Source organism: Nipponia nippon, unplaced genomic scaffold (assembly GCF_047370975.1).
Source record: "Nipponia nippon isolate SJK-2023a ecotype South Korea unplaced genomic scaffold, ASM4737097v1 scaffold_2, whole genome shotgun sequence".
NCBI lineage: Eukaryota > Metazoa > Chordata > Aves > Pelecaniformes > Threskiornithidae > Nipponia > Nipponia nippon.
The window spans coordinates 51,857,232-51,880,838 of NW_028262336.1; the positions used below are offsets into that span (position 1 = coordinate 51,857,232).

The 23,607-nt window shown below is 39.3% G+C and overlaps 1 protein-coding gene across 12 annotated transcripts in view; it reads right to left on the reverse strand.

Moving 5' to 3' along the window:
• The window catches only part of TBL1X (transducin beta like 1 X-linked), a 206,457-nt gene that overhangs the window by 42,283 nt on the left and 140,567 nt on the right, over nt 1-23,607 (reverse strand). For 10 of the 12 annotated variants that reach the window (XM_087759162.1, XM_087759163.1, XM_087759164.1 and 7 more), the window contains one exon: nt 13,973-14,080. The exons of 1 other annotated variant lie outside the window; for it this stretch is intronic. In XM_087759162.1, coding sequence (XP_087615288.1) covers nt 13,973-14,030 — 58 coding nt within the window. In that variant the 5' untranslated portion in view covers nt 14,031-14,080. Of the gene's footprint in view, nt 1-2,437; nt 2,557-13,972; nt 14,081-23,607 lie in introns of those variants that run through there. One more of the 12 variants, XM_087759171.1, reaches the window with a different exon arrangement.

The window sequence follows — 23,607 nt, forward strand, 5'->3', positions numbered from 1 at the left end:
ATGAGCTTTTAAGGTTAAAGACATGAACACAAAAGGCAGAAGGGGGGAGAGCATGGCCACACACTGAACCGGTTTTGTACCAGTGAACCAGACTGTCACTTGTGCCATGCCATGACCAGTGCCCTAAACAGCACCTTTCAGCAGACTTGAGAGAATGGCTTCCAGGTTTTTTCTACCTCAAAAAAGATGGGAAAACATAAACCGTCAAACTATGTACAATCAGTAAATACATTATCATACATGAAAAAAAATATCCAAATGAACAGTGCAGAACTTGGTATGATCACCTTAAAGGGAGGCGACCTATCAACTGTGGAATAGTTGGTGTTAAAAGATTTTACAGAGCATAAAAGCATAGAGGATATAACAAACGCAGAAAAAATTACTTGAACGACGCTCCCCAACCCAAAAATTGTTACGCAAGTGTTTTTGACTTGAAAACTGAATGAAATTCCTCATTGAGAGATGCCTGCACTTTTTTTGTACTGACAGTGGTAACAGGTCCTGGTTTTGTGCTGTATCTTTTCCCACACTGAGGTGTCTGTATATACTCTCAGTGGTACATACACAGCCATTTGGGAATTCTTGCCCTAGGCAGTGCCAAAAAAATGCATATGTAGGGCTGTGTTTTGCAAAATTTCACTGATAGATTTTGCTGTAACTGCAAAAATGGAGATGATGATTGAGATTTTTTTCCCTTGGCTGCTCCTTTTTCAGTTAAAACTGGCCTCCCCTTAAAACAAGATTCGTCATCGATCATAATATGACTAGGTTTTATTTTATGAACATAATGCTGCTCTTTGTGCGCTCGTTTGATCTGCAGGCTACGCAATTTTAATTGCAATATGCCTGGCTCACAGCAGAAGTGCCTGTCAAATGCAGGCGTGGGTGGGGGCCCTGGGCAGCCATGCAGCCCGGGGAATGCCTTGTCTTCTCCAGAGATACGTCTCACCTCTTCTGGGAGTGAAGGATTCTTCCTTTTAGGCACACGACTGGGGCGCTGCCGAGTATTCCCCACGCTAGCTCATCTGGCAATCACAGATCCAGCTAACTGACGTTAAGTACTCCTTTCATTTTCCGATCTCTTTCGCACCGTAAAAAGCAGTCTTGTTTAAATCGCAGTCTTAAATTGTAACAGCTACAGCACCTACTGCTGCGTTGGTACAGGTGAGGGGAAAGACAAAGAGGGGTCTGTGGAAGCAACGACTTCTGAAGTGTTTCAGTCTTCCCCGGTTACTCAGGAGTTACCCCGGGGATGCCCTGATTAGCAACAGTTAAGTGACCCGTTGAATACTGAGAAAGTTTTCTGTTTGTGGAAACAAACTTAACTGGATTTAAGTTTTCTCTGGTAAATCTAACTAGTGTACTGTTCAAATAATTTAAAAAAAAAAAAAAAAAAAAGATGTGTCTTAAGTTATTTGCAAATTACTCAGTTTAATTATTCATACTCTAAGATTCTTCACTGAAACATTTGTTACTGTAGAATGAAACAAAGAATAAAGAATTACGAACATCAAATTGCCTTTCACACACATCTCAGGCATCTTTATGATGAACAGCCTCTATCCCAACACTGAGTACAAGTAACAACCCATTCCTACAAATCTTTGTATACCTAATGCCCAGAGTGGCCCTCTGTCCTGGAAAATAGTAAGATTTCATATGGAGTTCTGTGTCATTTCCTTTAATAAATTTTCCTATTTCTTGAACTGAAGCAGTCTGGATTGAGGTTTTTAAATCCAGGGATCTTAGGTTCAATCTCCAGAAATCACTAAATTAGTAATGTTATTATCTCAATAGAAAGAGAGAAAAAAAAAAAAAAACGAGGAGGCATAAACTATCTGACAACCCCTTCTTTTTCTGTAACAATTTAGCCATCGCCAGGTGGAAATAATCAACACTTCTTATTTCATTGATTCCTCTGACATTGTGTTGTCTTTTTGGAAATCCACGATACTAGCTCTTCCAATCCTCATCTCTGAAGTAACGTGCTGTTCTCTTCGGAAGTATTTGGCGGGTACAGGACACAAAAATGAGCACGGTTTTAGAAATGATTAAAACTTCTGGCTCGGTAGAACCAACCTGCAACTGCTATAATGGGATCCACTGGCAATCTCAAGTTTTCTGGCTGCATGAGTGCCTGTTTTCTTAAGGTAGTATTGTACCTGGCACTACTGCTGAGACTTCGACTGATGTAAAATTCATGCAAGAATGAAAGGCACATAGGAACTGACTACAGCTGTGCTGGCTGCGGGGAAAAAAAGATGGTTGTGAGGGGGTAAAGGAAGTCATCTTTATGAGCATAAATGGGTATATGGGCAAAAATCCTGGGAGATTTAGACACAACAAGTAGAAATATTCTACAGCGTAATGAGACAAAAGAAAATCACACGCAGGAGGAGAAGATGTCCCCGCAGAGTCCCATCAGCTGCTTTACCGTGTTACCAAACCCAAGTAACTCCAAAGCTGCCCGCACAGCTGCTTGCCAAAGAAACCAGATGCAACCAGTGGAAAAACATCTCCCCAAGTTTGACGTCTGGGTCTTGAGGGTGCCATCTAAGCAGGAAGGCAAGAAGGGAAGAGTAGTGCAATGTAGTGATCTGAAATAAATTAAAGCCCCACCACTGCAGTTTAAAAAAAAATCCACTAAAGAAGAGTGAACTAGGACCGTTAACAAAATAATTTCTTCCAAATACTAATGAAGTACAAACACCACAGTTAACACTAAATCAAGACTTCTGTAGGTCTAGATTTACCAGTATAGAGAAGCAAGGGACACATACCACTAAGGGCATATTTGAACGCGATTTCCGGCTGCAAAACCAGAAGCAAACAGTTTTAGCTTAGAACAACTGTATTTTATCGATCCTGGGCCTAACACACGCTAATCTAGCTCCTGAGGTAAATGACATAATTTCTTGCCCGTTGCCCAAGAGAATACAACGATGTTCTTCACTGTACTTGACCGCAGCTGCCATTTTAGAGCCTAGTATTTCCCCTTCTGTGTGATGCACTGCGTGAGAACTGAGAATGTAACATGGATCTCTATCCTTGCTTCTCCTTACATTTCTGTCTAAATGTAATTATGTGCCCATAAATATATGGCCATAAAACCCTAGCGTACATGTGCAGAAGTTTCACAAAAAGAACACCGGTTTCTCTGAAACACATTCAGTTGCAGTTAATAAAGAGTCTGGTGCCTCAAGCCACTGGTAAGATTCTACAAACAGTTAAAAAAAAGGCAAAAATCCTACACCACATCTTGTTTATTATTCACAGCAGACTGAGGTTCTTCTCCTAGCGGAGCTTTTTCTTTCTCGGTAATACATCCTAGAGTGCCTCTCTGGTTTTGGCAGTGTCTGCTTATTTTTGAAGACTTACCTTCACAATTACATAAAGGGCTTAACAAGGACACACATTAGCAATTTAAAATAAGAACTGCAGTTGAAGTATATTTTTAGAAAAATCAGCTGAACAATAGGGCTGGTACATTTGTTTCAAGATTAGGATTGTTGAACGATTAAAATTATTTCCAGAACCCTGGGAAATGTGTCCTGTATTACAAGCTCTTTCACAGTCCCTGGGAAATATAAAGAAAGGATCCCTAGCTGTAGCTTGTGTCAGTTGCCAAAATTATAGCGTGCCTGGTTACCCGAAGTTTTGTAGAAGCGATTATTCACCAATATTAAATTTTACACCCTTTTTTCTTGGATATCTGACCTGTTCACCTTCTGCCAAGAATTCAGAGTAAATGTCTGCTACCCAAAATTATTTTGTTATGTGCCAAAGAATTTTTTGGCAGGTTTTTTTTCTTTTTCATGCAGAAAAATATGTTGGAAAAGATTAATACAACTTGGAAATGATCTTTTGATGAGCAGTACTTGGCACTCACTGTTTAAGCCTTTCTGAGGGACGCAAATTAACAAAAAGAGAAATACGATACAGACGGAAAACAGAACACGAGCAATGGAAAGAGGAACTTAAAAAAAATCTTTTGAAAACAAGGTCTGAAATAATACCCTTTTTCACTCACTCTGTGTAAATTAGACTGACAATTGTGAACAAGTGTCAACACAGATTTAGCAATTTAATGCAACTACGGGCAAGGTTTGAAATAATTTACAAGGGCCACGATGCTAAAAAAAAAAAAAAGAATCTTTTCCTTCTAAATTAATGGGATGCTGTTGTCTTTTAGCCCTGTCCGTGCAGCCAAACATCCAAAGAGACGTGCATCATTTTAAGGATCACATTTATAGAAGAGACTTTCACACTCATACATACTTCCTTTTTTTTTTTTCCCATAAGCTACATTCTTCTATCAGTTCTAATATACACCTATAAGCGGTGGCAAGTAGGACACCACAGCTGATGCTCAGTGGGCATTCAGGAACTTCAACACCAGGATGGTTTCTGCTGATGGTGGCTACAAATGGAGTCCTAATACAGCTATGCTGGTTAGGTGTGAGGAGGGGCAATTTGTAACTGCCACAGCTGTGCAGGCAGAAAGTCCCCAGTGGGCAGGTTATTAGCAAAACTTGCAAAGCTGCACGATACAGCTTCTTTCACTGGGCCTGGAGAATCATAAAGAAAAGCAGTAAATTGATAAATGTGTAGCACTTCACTGGTTTTACTAACAAAGCTATCTTGACCTATAGATACCTGCCTTCCACTCAACCTACTATTTTCTTAATACTCCTATAATACTGCATTTATGCAAGCTTTAAAAAACAGGACATGAAGTGATCAGAACCAAAATCCGTGCTATGGAATAAATTTGTGAAGGTGTAATTGTCTATGTTTGTGTAGCTTAAAAATCACCATGTTTGCTCAGTGTCTGAGATCCAACGCTGTACAGCAACTTTCAGGCCAAAGAAAAATTAAAATAGCCAAGTTTAGAAAACTGTGAAGAGACCTAGAAGGAAATACCAAGTAAGCAGGGTTTTGCAAATGGCAAAAGTACAAGATACTCAGTGTATTTTTCTTCCTTCACAGGAACTTAAAAAATTCTGCAGCAAATATTGCTCTTCTTACATGGCATTTATATTGCTGCTGTTATGCAACAGGGGTAACAGACACAGAAAGAAGTTTTCAAAAGGACCTCTTGAACTGCAGCACAAAACATTTGCAGCTATCCTTTATACATATGTATATAGAGTAGATATCTGGTCACAGAACTCTCAGTCTGTGCATATAAACGCACATAAAAATGGCCCTCATACAGCTTATTACGTTCTTTTGAAAATATAACCAGAACAAAGTATGACAAAACCAATAATTTCTGCAACTGTAAAAATATGTTTTCCTCTCCATTATGGAATTTGGATTTTGGGAAGCTGACCATCAAATACTGCTAGTACGCATTCACTGCTCTACGAAAAAAACACACAATGTGGTTTTGACTCATGCATTGTTTCACACAGTTCAGAGGTGCTGTTGGCTTAGAAACCAATGTGCTTATCTTTAAAGGAAGCTGGGAAAAGTATTTACCTTTAACGTATCAGCTTCATCCTTCCCAAGATCTATAGGTTTGATAAGTTTAAAAAAAATGGGTTTGGAACTGCAGCCCAATAAAGCTTGTTCTCTTCTAATGCTCACCCTGATTTTCTTAAAATGTACTTAGTATTTGTAAAGAGAATACGTGATTACTAGCAGAGAGAGAAACTGTGCATAATAATACAGTTCTTATTTGAGAAATGGATTTGTCTTTTCAGCAGCCATCCATCCTCCAACTATGAAGTATAATTTCAAATTCAGAGTCAGTCTCACTGTTTCTGGAATCATGCAGTCACTTCCTCCCTAGTTTAAAAGAAATATAGAAAGTAGGGGAGAGATTAAGAAAAAGAAGGAGGCACATAAAACGCCTTATAAACCCTTTTGATAGTACACTATTTTTACTACATACATGTTATGCTAGGGGGTTATATATATTATGTTACATTATATGCAATATATATAGTTACAGATGGTTTCTCATTAGATAGGAATGTTCATTCTGGGGTGACTTTTAGGAAACTCTTTTATTTAAACCAAAACTTTTTTTTTTTTTTTTGTCAAATTTCTCCAGTGTTCCTATCCAAGGGTCACTTTAACACATATTCCACTCTTAGAACAACACTGTGGCTTTATTTATCTCAAATAATTCATGAAAGGTCACAAATGTTGGCTCTCTATCCAAGTTCCAGTATATCAGAGATTTGGATCATAAGCTTAAGTCATTTTATTTCAATTGAGTAGGCTGGCCCTAAAGAGGATAACACATCATATAAATAGGGCTGCATGCCCACAAATCAGATCTGTGCTAAACCACGAGAATTAAAAATGGATTTTGTATTGCTCCAAAGCCTAGCCATTGTACAGCTGAAAAGGTGAAGGAAACACTCCCTTCAGTCTTAACATCAGCTCCTGAATAAGCATCTCGTTCATACTGCATTTACATATATATATTCACTTATAAATTCACAAATAGTACTTTGAAATAATACAAAAATAATGTTCAATAGTGTCCCAGCACACCTGTAATAGTCTTTCCTCACAGGATTTCAATATATTTTAGGACTAAAGCCTTTTACCATCTGCTGTGAGGTACCATACACAGTATTAACCGCACTTTCAAACAGGAATATTGAAGAACAAAAATTTTAAAGCCAGGTTTAAACACCCAGTTTTTACATATTTCCTTAAAAAGTGTGTTGTCTTATTTACTCAGTAACACCTGTTCAGCACCCAGTTACACTAGCACAAAAGTAACTGCGCAAATAGATGCTAAGCAAATACACAAGCATCTTTGTATCAGTGCAGCTGAGTTTGGTCTATGAAGTACAGTTACTATATACCGCAGGCAGAATACATGCGGCCCAAGAACCAGTGGTAACACGTATATAGACACAAATAGTGCAGCCATAGATTGTTACTGAAACAACACTAAAATGTGTGTTTTATCTTTGGCTGACAGGATGTCATTTCAACGATGTATTTTTCCCTCAGCAAACACAAAGTCTCCATCCTTACTGCTGGAGCATACAGAGCTTCAAGGGCATTCCAGTGACTACTGTGTTTAACAGCACCTTTACATACAGGTTCTCCAAAAGATCTTTGAGGCTCTCCAGTTTTCAGCAGGAGGCTGGACTGGTTGAACATGAGCCAGCAACGTGCCCTTGCAGCAAGGAAAGCCAACAGCATCCTGAGCTGCGCTACAAAAAGCATTGCCAGCGGGTCAATGGAGTCCAGTTCTGGGCTTCCCAGTACAAGAGAGACAGGGACATACTGGAGTGAGTCCAGTGAAAAGACCATGAAGATGATCACTAGACTGGAGCATCCAGCACACGGGGAGAGGCTGAGAGCGCTGGACTGCTCAGCCCGAGGAAGACAAGGCTCACGGGGGACCTTATCCATGTGCATAAATACCCGAGGGGGGTGCACAGAGGACAAAGCCAGGCTCTTCTCAGCAGTGCCCAGTGACAGGACAAGGGGCAACAGACACAAACCGAAACACACATGAAATGCCACTGACACAAAATAAAACCCCTTTTTTGATGTGAAAGTGGTCGCGTATTGGAACAGGCTGCCCAGGGAGGCTGTGGACTCTCCATCCTTGGGAGATATTCAAAACCCAACTGGACACAGCCCTTGAGCAACCTGCTGCAGCTGACCCTGCTGTGAGCAGGGGAGTTGGACTAGATGATCTCCAGAGGTCCCTGCCAACCTGAGCTATTCTCTGATTCTGTCATCTCCTGAGATAACATCCAGCCTGAACTCTCCAATGATCCTAGTGAGCCAAACTGGAAGAAAACATAAAAAAAGCAAAAGAAAAATCATTATCTGCTGACTCTACTATCAGTGCACACTATTGTTTTTACTGCCACACTGGACAAGTGCCTTTATTGACCAAGTGATTTATTCTTCTAATGAATTATTCTTGAATAATTTAAGCAAAACCCATGCACTGTAAATTCCCCTTCTACCTAGCAGCAAGCAGCCTTCCTACACAAAGGAAACAGTTAGCTTTGAAGCAAATTTAGCTGACCTATATATGCCAATATTTTATGCCATGCTTAATCTGAATTATTTTCAACATACACTTTTCTCATCTGTGACTCAGGAACTCTGTGCCATACACAGCTGTTCAAAATACTCTAAATGAACATGCAGAAAAAATACGGACTTCAGAGAAAAATTACATAGGCTTATGTAAGTAAAGACCATTGCATAAGGCACAAATTCAAAAGAACAGGATATTGATCTTCAGTCGTTCCCTACTGCCTGAGAACTTACCCAAGCAAACTGCAGTATTTACATTTTGTATAAAATTCCTTTGTTAAAAAAGAGAATGAGTCATAAAGAAGATATTTTCCTTCAAATTTTGTTGCTTCCTTTTCAAAAAACTGTAAATGGCATTGGAAGAATTGTAACTTAGTTCTATTCCAACAACCAGTATCTAGTTGGACAACATCACAACGATGAAATCCCAGAAGCTACAGAATACCCATATTTTGGATTATCTCATAATTTCCAAAGGCAGCATGAGAGTAAGATGCCCTGGATGTGGTTAACAGGAAAGGCCCATGTTTGCACATGCCTAACGCTACAAAGGATTTTGTGCTGTGATTCACAGAAACACTTGAGTCTCCATCCCTGGAGGTATTTAAAAGATGGGTAGACGTGGTGCTTGAGGACATGGTTTAGTGGTGGACTTGGCAGTGATAGGTTAACGGTTGGACTCGATGATCTTAAGGGTCTTTTCCAACCTTAATGATTCTATGATTCTATGACACTTCATGCTCTATGTGCCCTTGAGCCTATGCTTAAAATGTGAGAGAAAATCTTATCTTTTAGCAAAACAAGGAAAATCTGTCAACCATGAACCAAACAGACCAACACGCTGCTGTCATCCTGAATCTGCAGATGGAAAACAACTACGTTATTAGCTGCCTTAATTTGTATGGTTGGGAAGAAAACAAATGACAGTTCTAAAGTATAATGGTAAATTGTCCCAAGTCAGCAGCTAAAAATTTCACTGACATCTTTTTAGCAAAAGCATCCAGCTAGTGTTTTTATTGTCTTGGACATGGTATGGATTGTACACTGAGGAATAGTTTATTAAGTGTATGTCATAAAACATGGAAAAATTCAAACTGAATTGTAAAAGTATGAACGAAAATGGAAACGGTTACACAACCTTAACTCTAACAAGTTATTGCCAGACATCCACTACAATAAATGCCCTACTAGAGAGCAGTATGAGCTGCAGACTGCTGGGGAGCTGATTTTCAGATAAGGATTCTATACTGCAACATGCATGTAAGTGCTAGAAAAGGAACATGATTAAATTGATCAATGCATCAAAAATACCAAATTTGAAAAATAACTGAATTGACATGTTGGGCTGGGTAGGGAAGGTAATTTATTGTAGCATTTGGACCTATGATAGGATTTGTCACTCAGAACAGATGGCAGCACATTTTAGATTAAAAGGTATATGAGAGATTTGATTTCCCTTGGTTTTGCCATCCTCCCCCCCCCTTCAATTTTCCTTGGAATCCTTATTACTCCCATTGCGTTGTACTGCTCTGACCTTCATTCCAAAAGACAAATAATTATCTGTTTCTCTTTTGGGCAGACAAAGCAAACCAGGAAAACTCTCTATTCTGAATTCTATACAGTTTTGTAGAAACACAACTCTTCACTCTGAAGAAAACAAATAGGACTATGTCAGCAGTGAAGATGGCTGCTAGCAAAAGTATGCTTCTCAGGAGTTTGAAGAGGCACAAAACTGAATCAACAAAATTTGGATGCCAGAACTGTGGCTTCTTTGGTAAAGCTTGTTGCACTTTTGTCAATGCACCTGCTTTGCTGGTATAACTACGTCTACCGCAGGAGTATTTTGTGTGCTCCTGTCTCCACAGTGGTAGTACACTCGTAGTGTAGACATAACCCAAGCCTGATTTTTGTAACTGAGGCCAACATTTTCACTTAAAGGTAGTCTTTAAATCAAGACACCTACAAATAAATATAACCTGAATTTTAAAAGTTTTGGCTTCTGAGATGAACAAAGCTTAGAAGTAGTCAGCACTTTTAAGAATTGGGCCACTTTAAACAGTGCACCAAAAAGCTCATATTCAAAAAGGAGCAAATTGAACACTGTGAGACTTGGCTTTTGGATAGGAAGTAACAATCTTAAACTGAAATTAAACACTTGATTTCTTTATACCTCAAGAAGGGGGGCATTCATGGTCCTCCAGCAGAAGTGACAACGCCTCGCCACCTTAGTGGTGGAATTCCTATACCATCCTATACCCATGGAGCCTAAATGGAAATTATGCCTGACTGCTTTTTTTTTTCTGCACATAGATAAGCCCTGAGACAGTCACCTATGTGAAGAGGCAATTATTCACTTATTTTAATGCAGCTAAGCAATTAGAGCCTTAACTTGTCCAAGTCCTGTCTTGTACTAGATGGATTTGACTGCACTGCCCCTGGACCAGGCATCTTCTCCAGCCTGCTTCTCCAGCAGCAGGCATCTCAAAGCAGTCTCCCTGGCTGTATTTTTTCTGTTAAACTGCATGATCAGTCAGTATAACTCATCAAGTGCCACAACTTACCGTTTCATTCCATCTGCAAATGTACTTGAGAATCTTTTTATACTTCCTTCCAGATAACTGATAAAGCTATTGAGCAGTACTACGCCAAGAACAGATTCCTGTGAGTTCCCACCAGAAGCAACCTTTGAGATGAATATTCCCCAACTCTAATCACTTTTCAAGATGTTTCTGTTAGCCTGTTTTTAATCCATTTGGTAACCCTGGATTACACTGATTTTAGGCACTGTTATTTCATTTTGTTTTTAACCATAGTGTTGACAAGACTAAGTAAATGTCATAAAGTACTCTAAGTGTATTATTGTCAGCACAGCTATCTCTGTCAACTTCATTTGTTATCTTGGAAAAAGCAGTATCAAGTTTGCTTGACAAGATCTATTATCCATAAAAACTTGCTGGCTGGCATTAGGCATGATGTCATCTCTTCATTTTTTGTTGGAGGTTTCAACCTTCCAATGATTTTGCTTGACCTATAGTTACCTGGATCATCTTGTTTAACCTTTAAAAATTCTGGCACAACATTTGCTTTTTCCAGTTCACTGGAACTCCCCTTGGTATGCCAAGATTTGTTAAAAAGCAACAATAATGGTTTAGACAGTTCAACTCTATTAATACTCTCCTGTGCAAGTTTTCTAGTCTGACAGAGAATTAAGGAGGAAATATAATTATTGAATTTTGCTTCTAACTTGAATTTTTGAAGAGCTGAACTTCTGCTAGAATGACCTGCCAGCACTTTCACAATGAAGTGTAAAGCACCCATCAGTATCTTTGGTATAATGTTTCAAATAATCTCCAGTGCTTCTGTGCCTTGCAGCAGCAAAATGCTTGAAATATAGGGACAGTTTGCTTTTTATGTAGTTGTTCCACCATATGTATTTCCTTTTGTCATTTCCTCCTACCATTTGCCTACATTTTATGGGAAAGCGTGGAAGTTTTACAAGATAAGATTAAAGGACAGATACCTGAGAAAAAAAAAATCGAACTTTTGTACGGTCTTGTAAGCAACCTTTATGGCTCTGTTTGATATAATTTTTAGAAGCTTTGGGTTCAACTGATGTTAATAAATAATCAATGTAATAACCTTGTTTTCAGCAAACTCCTTAAACTGTAGGGGTTTGAACTTAAACTGTATTTAAACACTAGCACTCTTAAATTTGGCATGCATTATTTCTGAAGCTATTGATTAAACATCTTTCGTCTGCTGTCACATCTTATGGCATTTATACTAGCAGGTGGAAAGGCAAGATGCTGTATAACAATTTCTGTCTTATTACCCTACTTTATCTGAAAATAGAGATATAAAAATTTCTTTGGAAAAAACAATGATGGTATGAAAGAAGATTCAAACTAAATGTAAGAAGCTTTTTAAATAGATTAGTGGATTCAGGATTGGTTGTAGCTCTTATTTCCTGAATGGAATTACTAGCAAACTGTCAGCTATATCTCCTAAATCAATACCTAGCATCTAGATTTCAATATGCCCAGTTCGAAGCATATTTGAGTATTTCTTCAAATATTTAACCTCAACTTCTACTCTCTTATATGGGTAAAATATGACAGAACAGTGGAAATACAATGTTTTTGTGAATGCCTTTAGTATGTGTGGATTAAGTAAGAAAAACATTTGGCCTGTTACATAAGAAGATAAGAGCAGTACAACTTGCAATTAATATGAAAACTTGTATGTGAAGTTCTCCCTAAAATGTCAAAAGTGACTGCTTGCTTGTGGGAGACGGGTTACCTAGAAGAACTTTTTCCTGGCATTTGGCTGATACCACCTTTCTTGATTGACTTTGTAAAGCCTCCTTCTGAATCATTACCCAACACTAACCCACCTACTGATTTATCAAAAGGAATGAAAAAGGCTGGTTTTCTTCTATCACATCAGGAAAAGTTGCTGTATTAATACACTGTTATGTAGAATCTCCTACAATACAATATAACAACATAAAACAATTTCAGGATTCTTTAGGCTTCGATTATGTCCATCTGCACACCGCCCTAATGTTCAAAAGACCTTTCCAGTGCGGTGCCCAATAGCTTATTTTTAAAAATAAACTTTGTCTGGATGAAATTTTAGTTAGATGATAGTTCCTATTTTTCTTTCATCTGATTGCATGCCAGAACTAGACTACTTTTTTATAAGCTCCGTTATTAGAGAGAAGAATACAATGTGAGAAAACAGCTACTAACACAGGCCACAACTGGACTCTCAAAGAACTGTTTTAAAAGACCAAATCCTGAAAAAGTATTATAAATCTTCTTCCCAATTTCAGTGGAGATTCCTTGCATAGGGGTTTGGATTCCTGGGATTGAAATAGTCTTGGAAGTAGAAGAAACAAATCAAAATAATGTAGCTAATGAATGCTAGTTATAATGACCAACAGAAGCAGGCTAACCCAGTATCTTCTACCTGCTGGGATTTTGGTCCCCTGTCCAAGACATCTCTCAAGTCTGGAGGACTTATTCTAAAACTGGCATCAAGTCTTCTGACAGGAAGACATGTATTTTTCACAGAATTTTTTTTTTTTCCAGCATATGAAACCCCAAATATTTTTAGTCAATTCTACTTTTACCAACCCAGAACATAGGGCCAGTACCAAGTAAACTGGGATTCTGGCGATAAATCCTTTGCCAATGTTTCTCACCTCCCCTATCATCTCTGCACTAACAGAACATTTCCTGTTAGTGAAGAGAACTTCTACTTCTTGCAGTCAAAGAATGGAATCAAGACTACGAAAACAAAATAGACCTTAAACTTAAGTTTCAATTTAAATTTTTTTTTTTTGAAGGAAAGACAAAGCTTTCCTTCTAAAAAGAAAAGCCCTGTAAAGGTATTATTTTCAGATATGAAAACAGATAGAGGTGGAAGTGGTACTAAGACAGAGCCACACTGACACTTGCGCAGCCAGTTTACATACATAATTATGAAATTCTAAAACATCAGAGGCTTGCACCCGAATTTCCATTTACAGATAATATAAAACCAATTTAGACAATCCCTCTTTACTTAATAAGTATTTGACAGAACTATTTCAAGTAGCTAAGAAAAAAGATACAAAATCCACGTGCTTTGTGCCTATGCTGCCAAAAATGACTTTGGCTGAGATGATATTACTCGACAAAAAACATTTGTTAACATAATGTTATTTATTTCCTTGTTTTGCCTAACTGCAATGTTTACTTTGTACCTGCGTATGTTTGCACTTTTATTATGTTCAAGACTATGATTTCAAAGAACATGGGTTTGTGTAAGAAATATTCAGTCTATCAGTCTGAAACACTCAACTCAACATTCCTAAAGCAACACCATGTAAAAAGCCAATTTTCCCATTTCATCTATGACCTGAAGTTGTGAGGAAAGACAGGAAATTTACCCGATTCCTGGAGATAGCGATACACCAAGAAATTCACTTCGTCACTGGTTATGCTCATCTTAGCCCAACCTCAATATGATGAGGTTTACGAGAAGTGTGATCCACGCTCTGTTCAAAGGGAAAGAAAAGAACAGGTTTTGTTTTATCTCGATTTAGTATGAAATTTGTTACCAAAATAGAGGTGGGAATTATTAAGATATTTAAAGATCTCATATAGTTATTAGAGCTGTTATGTCCCAATGTGCGGCACCCATTAAATATTGTGAATCAAGTACTCAAGGTGTACTGTACCTTTTATTATAATTAAAGAGCAGTATTTAACATATATGAGAGAGCCAGAGGGAGAATTTTAAATCTTGGAAGCCTTTGCAAATGCCAACTCTTTTATTTCTGTGGCTTTGCTACAGGTTCTTCAGACACTCCTTTTTATTGTGTGAGCATTTTCTTTCCAGAACTGCTGGCAATTACAGTCACGTATAACACAACAGATCATAACCTTTTTGCAGCCCCAAATTTGTAATCTAGTTTTCTGTCTGGTAGTTCATCCACTGAAAAGACAGATTCTTTCCCTACAAAATCATGTTACACAGAGAACTTAAATAAAGTTCCCATAAAATAGAAACAAATGTAAATTTAAGATAAGATTACAAATTTTATTACGGGGCAGGGGGAGGAGAGAGAGACCAAAAAAGAGAGAGAACGCCATATACCTTGTGCCAACAAGGAATACAAATATCCTGGCATTATATAAAGTTATAATGTCATAATGTCTCTGCTGATTAATGGTGAGCAAGAATTAAACTTCAATTATTCACTTAAGTAATCGTAACCTTTAGGATGACAGTTTTACATTACTATTTTGGGCATATACTCTGATAATAAAGACATTGTTTTTTAAATGATGAATTTGTTTTGAACATTTTCCATTAAATCGTGATGATTCATTTCTGTTTGGGAATCTGACTTAAGTAGTTTGGTTTGAAAAGCCGTAAGTACTTCTCAGACGTAAACTTTGCAGCTTTGTCAGCCACACCATACCTATAACTAATCATGTAAAGATTTGGATGCAGAAGCACACGCTATGCTCTTGTTGCGTATTACAAATGAAAGACCGTAGGCGTGTGCCGTTTGTTTCAGTTTCCCGTATGTCTCTTCTTGGCAAGCAGAAAGGTCTTTGTTCATCGAAAACCTCTTCAGTAATTCCTGTTGCCTAAAGTAGCACCTGCTACTGCAGGCAATGCTGATCAACTACAAGTTTCCCCTGCTGATGATTTAAACCAGCAGGTCACTCATGACTGTAACAGATGTCTCTGCATATTTATGTAAATGGAGGTCTTTCGTACCCTGGTAAGCCTTTTATTCTCCTGGGCTGCTGTATTTCATCAATGGCTCGGATGCTGGTTTTCCATAAGAAACCACAGCTTGCTAATTTGGGAGACATCTTCCTCAAGTATTCTGGTCTTTATTATTACAGTTTGCACTTCACAGAGAACACGAAGAAACAAAATACTGAAAACCATGCAGTCTCGGGGTGGGGGGGAAATTTCATCCACTTTGGAAAGCATGATCGCTTTCTGCTAAGATTCTCGATGAGGACAACATCAGCTGTATCCAACATCCAGTTCTGTCACACATGCCATGTATTGCCCTGGGAAGTCGTTTGGTCTCTTTTCTCCTCAATCCCTCATCTGTAAAATGGGCTCGAGTTTCTCTGCCACAGGATCAGGAGACTGGAAGCACTGGTAGCTGTAAGGGCTTTAGTTACCAAGGCTGGTGACTGCAGGCAGTGAAAGCACCACTTTCACTACAGCTTTACACATACTTCTTCCAGATAAACAGCCTTGGTTCTGAATAATTAATAAATCCCTGTGCCTCTTTGTGCATACTGATCACCATACAATGAAGAACAAGACAGGCATCCACGGCAACAGTTAAGGCCACTTTCATCCCTGTCTGAGTACCTACAATACCTCCGTATTGCTGCTAAGGCCATGATAACAATAAATCAAGAAAACTTTGATAGCTGTGGATTTAAAAAAAAAACACCTGACGTAACACTTCTAAAAGCATTTTAAAAATAGCAGTTTCAGTATTTGGTGGTAGGAAAGTTGGTAAAGATGAAACCTCTTACAAAAATTCAGTTTCAGCAATGACGTACTTTGTGGTAAAATGAACTTTATTAAACAAGAAAAATTCAAGAAACTACAAATGCTGTTTCTGGATGCATCCTGCTAATTTAAGACATTAACATGGTATTTCCCACATACAGAGGGTTGCTTTGGGAAAGGGAAAGGAAGGGAAAGAAGGAGTGTTGTTTTTTGTTTGTTTTTCTAAAGATGACTTTTCTTAAATGAATTAAAACCAGAGAAAATCAGCCTGACTGCAAAATAAATAGTCTGACAGCCCCAGAAAAAACTCCACAGCAGCTACCTTTGTATCAGAATCCCAAGCACACCGAGTAGCTGGATTTACAATGCATTTTCCCTGAAGTCAGTCAACAGGAATTACTTTGACATATGTGTCGGATCATATCTTTATACACATTGTTACCATGCCATAAATAACCAGATGATCCCCACTCATACATTTAAGGTTTCTTCCCTCCCACAGATGCCAGTACAGCAATCGGGTACACAACTGTAAAGCTTTTACCCGTCCAAAACAATACACAGATCTTGGCTTTGACCCAGAGAAATCTATTCATTAGAAATTTGGCTGAGCTATGAAAGACCATACTCGATTTCATTAACGCTCTTTTTGATTTCCTTTTTCTCTGCAGATAAACATCCCAAATAAAAGCGGCTACAGAAGACATGATGGGGAGGAGAGGAAAGTACTTACCTTTTGATTACCTCCAAGTCTGATTCATAAGGAACAAACAACTAGCCTCCCTCTCAGTATTTTTTTTTTAATGTAGAAATGCAAACTTCTGTAGAAAATCACAGAAACCTTTAGTTGTCATTGTGATAGATTTATTTCTGCTAATTGAGGGTCTCCTTTTGTTAGTGGAGATTGGTATTACCTAGATTAATAGTTTTTTAAAAGAAATAAATTATAGCTTATAAACAATACTGATGTGCCTTTGGAGACATTTCACATTTAAACCAGCAATAACATCTTAATCCTTCACAATGTCAAGAGGATTTACAAAAAGCATTCAAACATGTGTTTGATCTTTCTTTACTCGCAACGCTTTTTCCTGCTCCCAATTACACATAACAGAAAGTTCTATTTACTTCAATCTCGCCTTAAAAATTTGGGTTGTGATCCTGCAGATATTTGAGAATGTCCAAACATGTGAGCTGAGCCCACTAACACTTCCCAAAGTATAATGGATCCCAAACATTCAAACCCCACCGGTGGATGGGTTGTCAAGATCATGCAAAATTAAATTTAACACTTATTTTAAATAAACACTCAACTCTCAGTTCTGCTGGGATAGGTTTGCAGAAATGCTTCCCATACAGAGGTAAAAAGCTGGGTTATTAGCTCAGATACACTACCGTTGTGCTCCTAGGGCTGCTTGGCTTTTGCTGAACTAAGTCGTTCAGCTGGAGCTGAGCTGGCTCCAGGGAAGCTAACGCTGCAGCACGCTCCGCTGTGCTCTGGGCAACCAGGGCAGCTTATTTCCTGGACTACATCACTGGGCTCGATTTGGCTTTGTGCACCGACATACCACTGTTCTCAAATTAAACCTTCCTGGAGCACTGGGAATCTTACTAATGGGCCATGCAAGTAGCTCTGGAGAAGGGAGCCTTGTGTATAGCTATGGTTCAGCACAGCGCTCGCCAGGTTGACCAAGAATAGTTTATTTACATCCCATCCCCTTACTCAAGGATCGCTCTTCCTTCATCCCGCATATTTTAGCACTGATGACATAAATAAGGGAGATCTGGCTGAAGAATCAAGGGAAAATAACTTTTTCAACTTTGAAATAGCATCTAAAAGCACAACGCCTCTGCCTTTCTTCTAAAATATGCTCACAGAGTCCTCCAGGGCCCTGTCCTGCCCTCCAGGCTAACCCTGGGGCAGCGGATGGCCGAGGCTATTTCAGGAAAGGAGTTTACATCTGATACTTGAAGCAGCATTGCCATCCACAGGGACTGGGAGTTACCAGTCAATCTTCCCCTCAGGAAGGCAGAAACAGGCCAGACATTTAGGGAAAACACCTAAACTAAGACCTAAACCTGAAACCTAAATAGGAAGCTGGGCACTTCCCATTTCTGCATCTAGCCCTGCTGACGGAAATTCATCAGTTGGCTGTCTGGCCCTCATCTTACCCCCTGAAGAAATCTGAAAGCTTCAGTCTGCTTTAACTGAGTGCTGAGCAGTTGTCAGCTTCTTGGGAGGATTTTTGGGGGGGTCATTATTGTTCAATAAATACCCTCCCCTCAAAAAAAACCAATGCCAAAACCACAAATTTTCATTTATCCCCTGGAGGAGTTGCACTATTTCTTTGTATTTGCTTTGGGGGGAAAAAAAAGGCAAATAGGAGAGGTTTCATAAAAATGAAAACATTCCAGAAAGTCCAAATGTTTAATGTTGTCAAATTGATGCCCTTGCCGCATGGGAACCGGACTTCACGTATTTGTGCTCCCATTTTCTCATCCAAGATGGCTCTATGCATCAAGCCGCGTCTCTCAGGACCCACTAGAGTCTCCCCATCTCAGAGGAGAGAATGTGAACACGAGAACTAAAATAGACTCTAGGAAGGCACCGTGACAGCATAGCCAAATCAATGTGTTACTGTTTTGCATATGCTCTGTAGTTTAATGAAAAACAACATTTCCCAAAGCCAGAAGCCGATTTTCACAAAACGAGTCACTTACTTAGCCAATCTCAGTATCTTCTGTTGAAAAATACTTCATCAGAAACTTTCAATGAGCCCTACGCTTCTGTATTTCTAGGCTGCTCCTTACCACAGAGCCAGAACAGAGTCAGCAAGCCAGCAGCTCGTCCCCAAAGGCTAACGAGCTCTGCTTGGCCCACACCATTGCATTCTTCAGTCTTGGCTTTTATCGCAGCTGCCTCTTCTTGAGGAGGAACTCCGGTATGCTTCTTTCCCAAAATGCCAAAACCAAACTGCTGGAGAGGAAAAGAGCACACTCGGCCTCCTCTCCCCTCACAGTCTTTCCTGCCATTTCATGAAGCTAAAGAATAAAACATGTCTTCTTCACAAGCATCCTGACAAGGGAATGAGACCATTTAATTCCTGCTGATTACAAGGTACGGAGCACGCAGGATGGTTCTTTCCAAACTCCACCTATGCCAGTCACCAAAATAACATCTAGCTCTGTTCAAAATGCAGCTTGTGCATGCACGACTTCTAGACTCCTCCTTTGCAAGGTTTGAACTTGACACCTTGCTTTAAAAAATTTAAACCTAAAATGTAAACGGTTGCCCCTTCTAGAGATCATGTACTTAAGAACCCAAATCAAGATGTGCTCACAGCAAGACCTGCACCATATCCCCCTGACCTTTCTTAATGAGGAGGCAAATAGTTAACTACCCTCATTCTGTAAATGATCATCATAGGTCATCTGAACTATTTAATGACACAAATGAGGCAATTCAAACCTCTCAGAGCTATTGTTCTAGGCTCTTTACAGATGCTTACAGACTTCTTTGCATCACTTATATTGTTAATATTTTGAAGTTTTCTTCAGAAGCACAGTAATAAATTTGTTGTTTTGGGGGAATGAAAGCTGAGATTCTGCAGAACAGGGTACTCTCCTTCGAGAATGGTTTTTGTACGGTACAGTATGCGCTGTCTCACTTAGACCTCCGTCACCAACATTTATAGCAGCTTAATAGGGACAGGGACCTCAAAGAGAAAAGGCAATAGGCTTGTCAGAAAACCTGCATTACCAAACGTTACGGCTGGCTCTTCTTCTTTTGCTTTTGTTTTTATTTACGCTGACCTGCTGATTTTAAAAAGACCACACTAAAGCAGAACAAAGCCAGGGAGCCCCAGCTCATCCCCATTCTCACTGCTGCCTGTAAGACCACACTGACGAAAACAAGTAACAACTGCATCTGTAGCTGAGAGCTTCAGGAAAAATGGCACAGATATAAAAAAGGTTTAGCTTGGATCCTGACACGTTAGGGTATCTCATACAATTAATCACTGAACTCAACCATATCAGCATTCAAAATCTGGTACCAATTGAAGAAAGAGGAGGTAGAAGAAATGACAACTACAGACACGTGGCAGTGATCGACGAACCTGCAATTCTGTCTTGAAGAGGTCACTCTTGATGAATCAAATGCTGTGTGGGCAAATCTGACAAAAATGGGGTTTTCATTTAAATAAAATAAAAACTTTGCTCAGGAAGAACGTCAGTTTACTATGCAACACCTATAAAGATGTGCTTTTGAACAGATGAATTCCTCTTTTTTAAAAGCATAACTGTGCCTACTGTACATACCTTTTAAAAAATCTGCAATAAATTATTAAAGTGGATGTCCTACCCTGGAAAAGATGTTAACAAAATAATACAGCATCCACTAAAATATCAAAACCTTTTAAAAAAACCCACCAAGAGTCCTAATACAAAAGCACTAATAAAAATAGCTTAGCCAATTAAACACTTTGGTGGACAGTGTTGCAGAAAGTTTTATTTCAGCATGAATATTACTTTTTTTTTTTTAATTATAAATTGCATTTCAAACTGAAAAGCCATTTGGAACCAAACCCACACCTATTTATTTTAAAAAAAGGGCAACAAGAGATGTTCCAGCAATTTCCAAATGCTATCCAAACATTTTTCGTTTAATCCAACAATTTCCAGCACAAAATAACTAATTGTCAGCAAAAGACAAGGCTTTCATCACTAAATTCCCAGCAAACTCTACTTCCTCTATCAAAAGATGCAGAACTGTGCATCAGCTCTTTCATACTTATAATCTCTTAGTTTGATCAGGTTATTTTTCAGTTCTCAGCTGGTTTACTTAATTACACCAGCCTCCAGCATTTCAGTTCTAAGAGTTCAAGTGGATCTTTTCCAGCTCCCTTTGCTGCAGAGTGAAATGGGTTTTCCTGTATTGATCTTTCCTTTTTGGCACTTTGCTAAGGGAAAAAAAAGCAAAGAAAACCAACTGCTCTTCTTAATTAGTGCAATTGTGTTATATCTCTTTTATAGCTTAGTTCTAAGAAGAGGCAACTTCAACTAATTTTTTTTTTTTTTAATAAACAAAAATAATGTTTACACTAGTATATTGTATAGAAAGCTCCGGGAAGCTAAAAATAAGACTGATGGTAAAGACTGATGATAGTTCTAGAGCTTGCAAATTAAATGAAATGAATTGTTTTAAAATTAAAAAAGGAAGGAATTACAGAGGCTTGAGAAATCACAACACATGATTGGATTTAGTTTGAGAATCAAGATACCTCATCACTTGGAACAACTGAATTCAATTGGGAATGCTGCCACTACACAGAACCAGGATTTTCTTCTTTACATGAGCACAAAATGGCAATTAGGACCAAGTGGGGGACAATAGCATATGCCCACTCATTTCAAACCAATTAGGCCAAAATACACCATCATCTGATTGTGCAGTTACTTGTCTGTGTGTGTGTGCACTTCCATGCATGCAATGCAACAAAAAATGTGTTTTAAATCTTACAAGTAGTGCTACATGCTCAAAAAAGTTAAGGAAGATTGCAACTTTGAAAAGATGGCACAACTGCTCTACTGACATTTGCTTTCCTTGAATTTTGGCAAGACGAACAGTGTATTAATACTACCTCAAATTTAACTGTTCCCTTAATTTACCTGGATTTTTACTAAAACCTCAACAAAATCAAAAGGAGCAAACATTAGCATTTACATTTTTCACCCACGCTTCACATTCATAGAGTACCAAGGTGAAAGGAATATGATGGGATGAGTTCCTGCCAGAACTGGCTGTACTTGTTTCATTCTCTTTCTGTGACCGCAGACGTGAGTAAAATAACAGAGCTGAACTTTTAGAATGAACATCCCCCCAAATATTCAGAATAAAGGACACTTTTTCAGCTGTTGACAATTTCTCTGATACCTAACAATAAAGATCCACTAAAACTTCAACGTGAAGTGTCTGAGTCCCAAGCTTGCCTGTAAGAATGGATGTAGACAGACACCCAACTGTGGTGAGACAGGCCAAGGTCCAGTAGATAAAACATTTGAGGTGACACCATGGCGCTTCAAGAAACCTCCAATAAGGCCCCGAGCCACCCGCTGCATGGGCAGCGGGGGTTAGCAGGCATGATGCCCATTTTAAATGAAGCAATGCCACAGCAAGGAACACAAGAGTGATGGGCCTGGACGGACAAGTGAGAGACAGCCTGAAGGCCTTGCCCGAAAGATGAATAAGGCTTTTTCGATTATTTCTGATTTTTATCCTGCAACTTTGCCGTTTAAAATGATGCAACTCCGGTAGCAGTGGCCAAAATCCTGATTTTTCCCAAAACATCCGAGTGCTTTAATTAGGCTGCAGAATCGGGTTGTGTCTTGCCTGCGCGCCTTACTTTTGAAGACCTAGATAAGGATAAAACATCCACGTGTGGCTTTTACCACGTTCCTTACATAAATTACTTCCTATACCACCCTGAGGGTGAACCCTCATTTTGAAAACCACACTGCTGTCACCTTACTGGTTGTAATGGTATTAGTGCCAGCTACAGCAGCAGCTATCTCCACTACCCAACGCGCTACGGACAGGCATGGCAGGCGTGTCACATAAACACCGCGACACCAGAGAGGTGACGTGCTGTAAGCGTAAACGGGTTTGAGATCTTTCCACATCCAGAATCTCCTATTTCGGTCCTTTGCCCCAGAGCTGTGGGGCACTGGAAATGGTCTCCAGGCAAGGGGCAGCCACACGAAGAAGCAGCGACGCCATGCAGACGGGCCTGTTTGTCCACATACCTGTGGGTTTGCCTGTTACTCCTTCTCTCGCACAAGGCCCAGATATTCAGTAAAACCTGTGTTTCAATTCCATGTACATTTGAATTTCATGCTATTTTAGTATCTTTTAGGATAGCTTGACACAGGTGCAGTTAGAGAAAGACTACATGTGAAAGCCATTCTGGTACTGTCTCATGACAACACCTATAACTTGCGTGACAAAACCAACCCTTGCACTGAGCAAAGCTCTACATATAAGATGACATAAAACAACAGGAGTCTGTGCTGGGCTAAAAAAGCTACATTTTTTTAGCCATGCAGGCTGGCCCCACGTGGCTGCAGAGCCCTAGAAGCAGTGGACAGGAGAAGCACCAGCGCTGCTCGTCGCAGGTGTGACAAGGACAGGCGCATCCCTGACCCCTCACCAGCTGGGGCCGCGTGGCCGCCCAGCGAGTGGAGCCACGCTAAGGATCTGCGAAGGTCTCGAGACCAGCCAGGACCCGCGGCAGCCCGGCCAGTTCACGTCTGGATGGCCTCAGGCAAAGGGAATGTGCAGCGACGTCATTAAGGGGGTGGGGTTTTATTAGTTTCTGCTAATAAGCTTAGCAGATGTTACTGGGAACAGTTTGATGTTTTTTTTCCGTCATTTATAACTTTATTTTTAATTTTTCCCTCAGAGCAAGCAAAAGCAGTAGATCTTACCACATATTTCAACCTTAACTTGTTTTCCCTCTAGGATTGTTA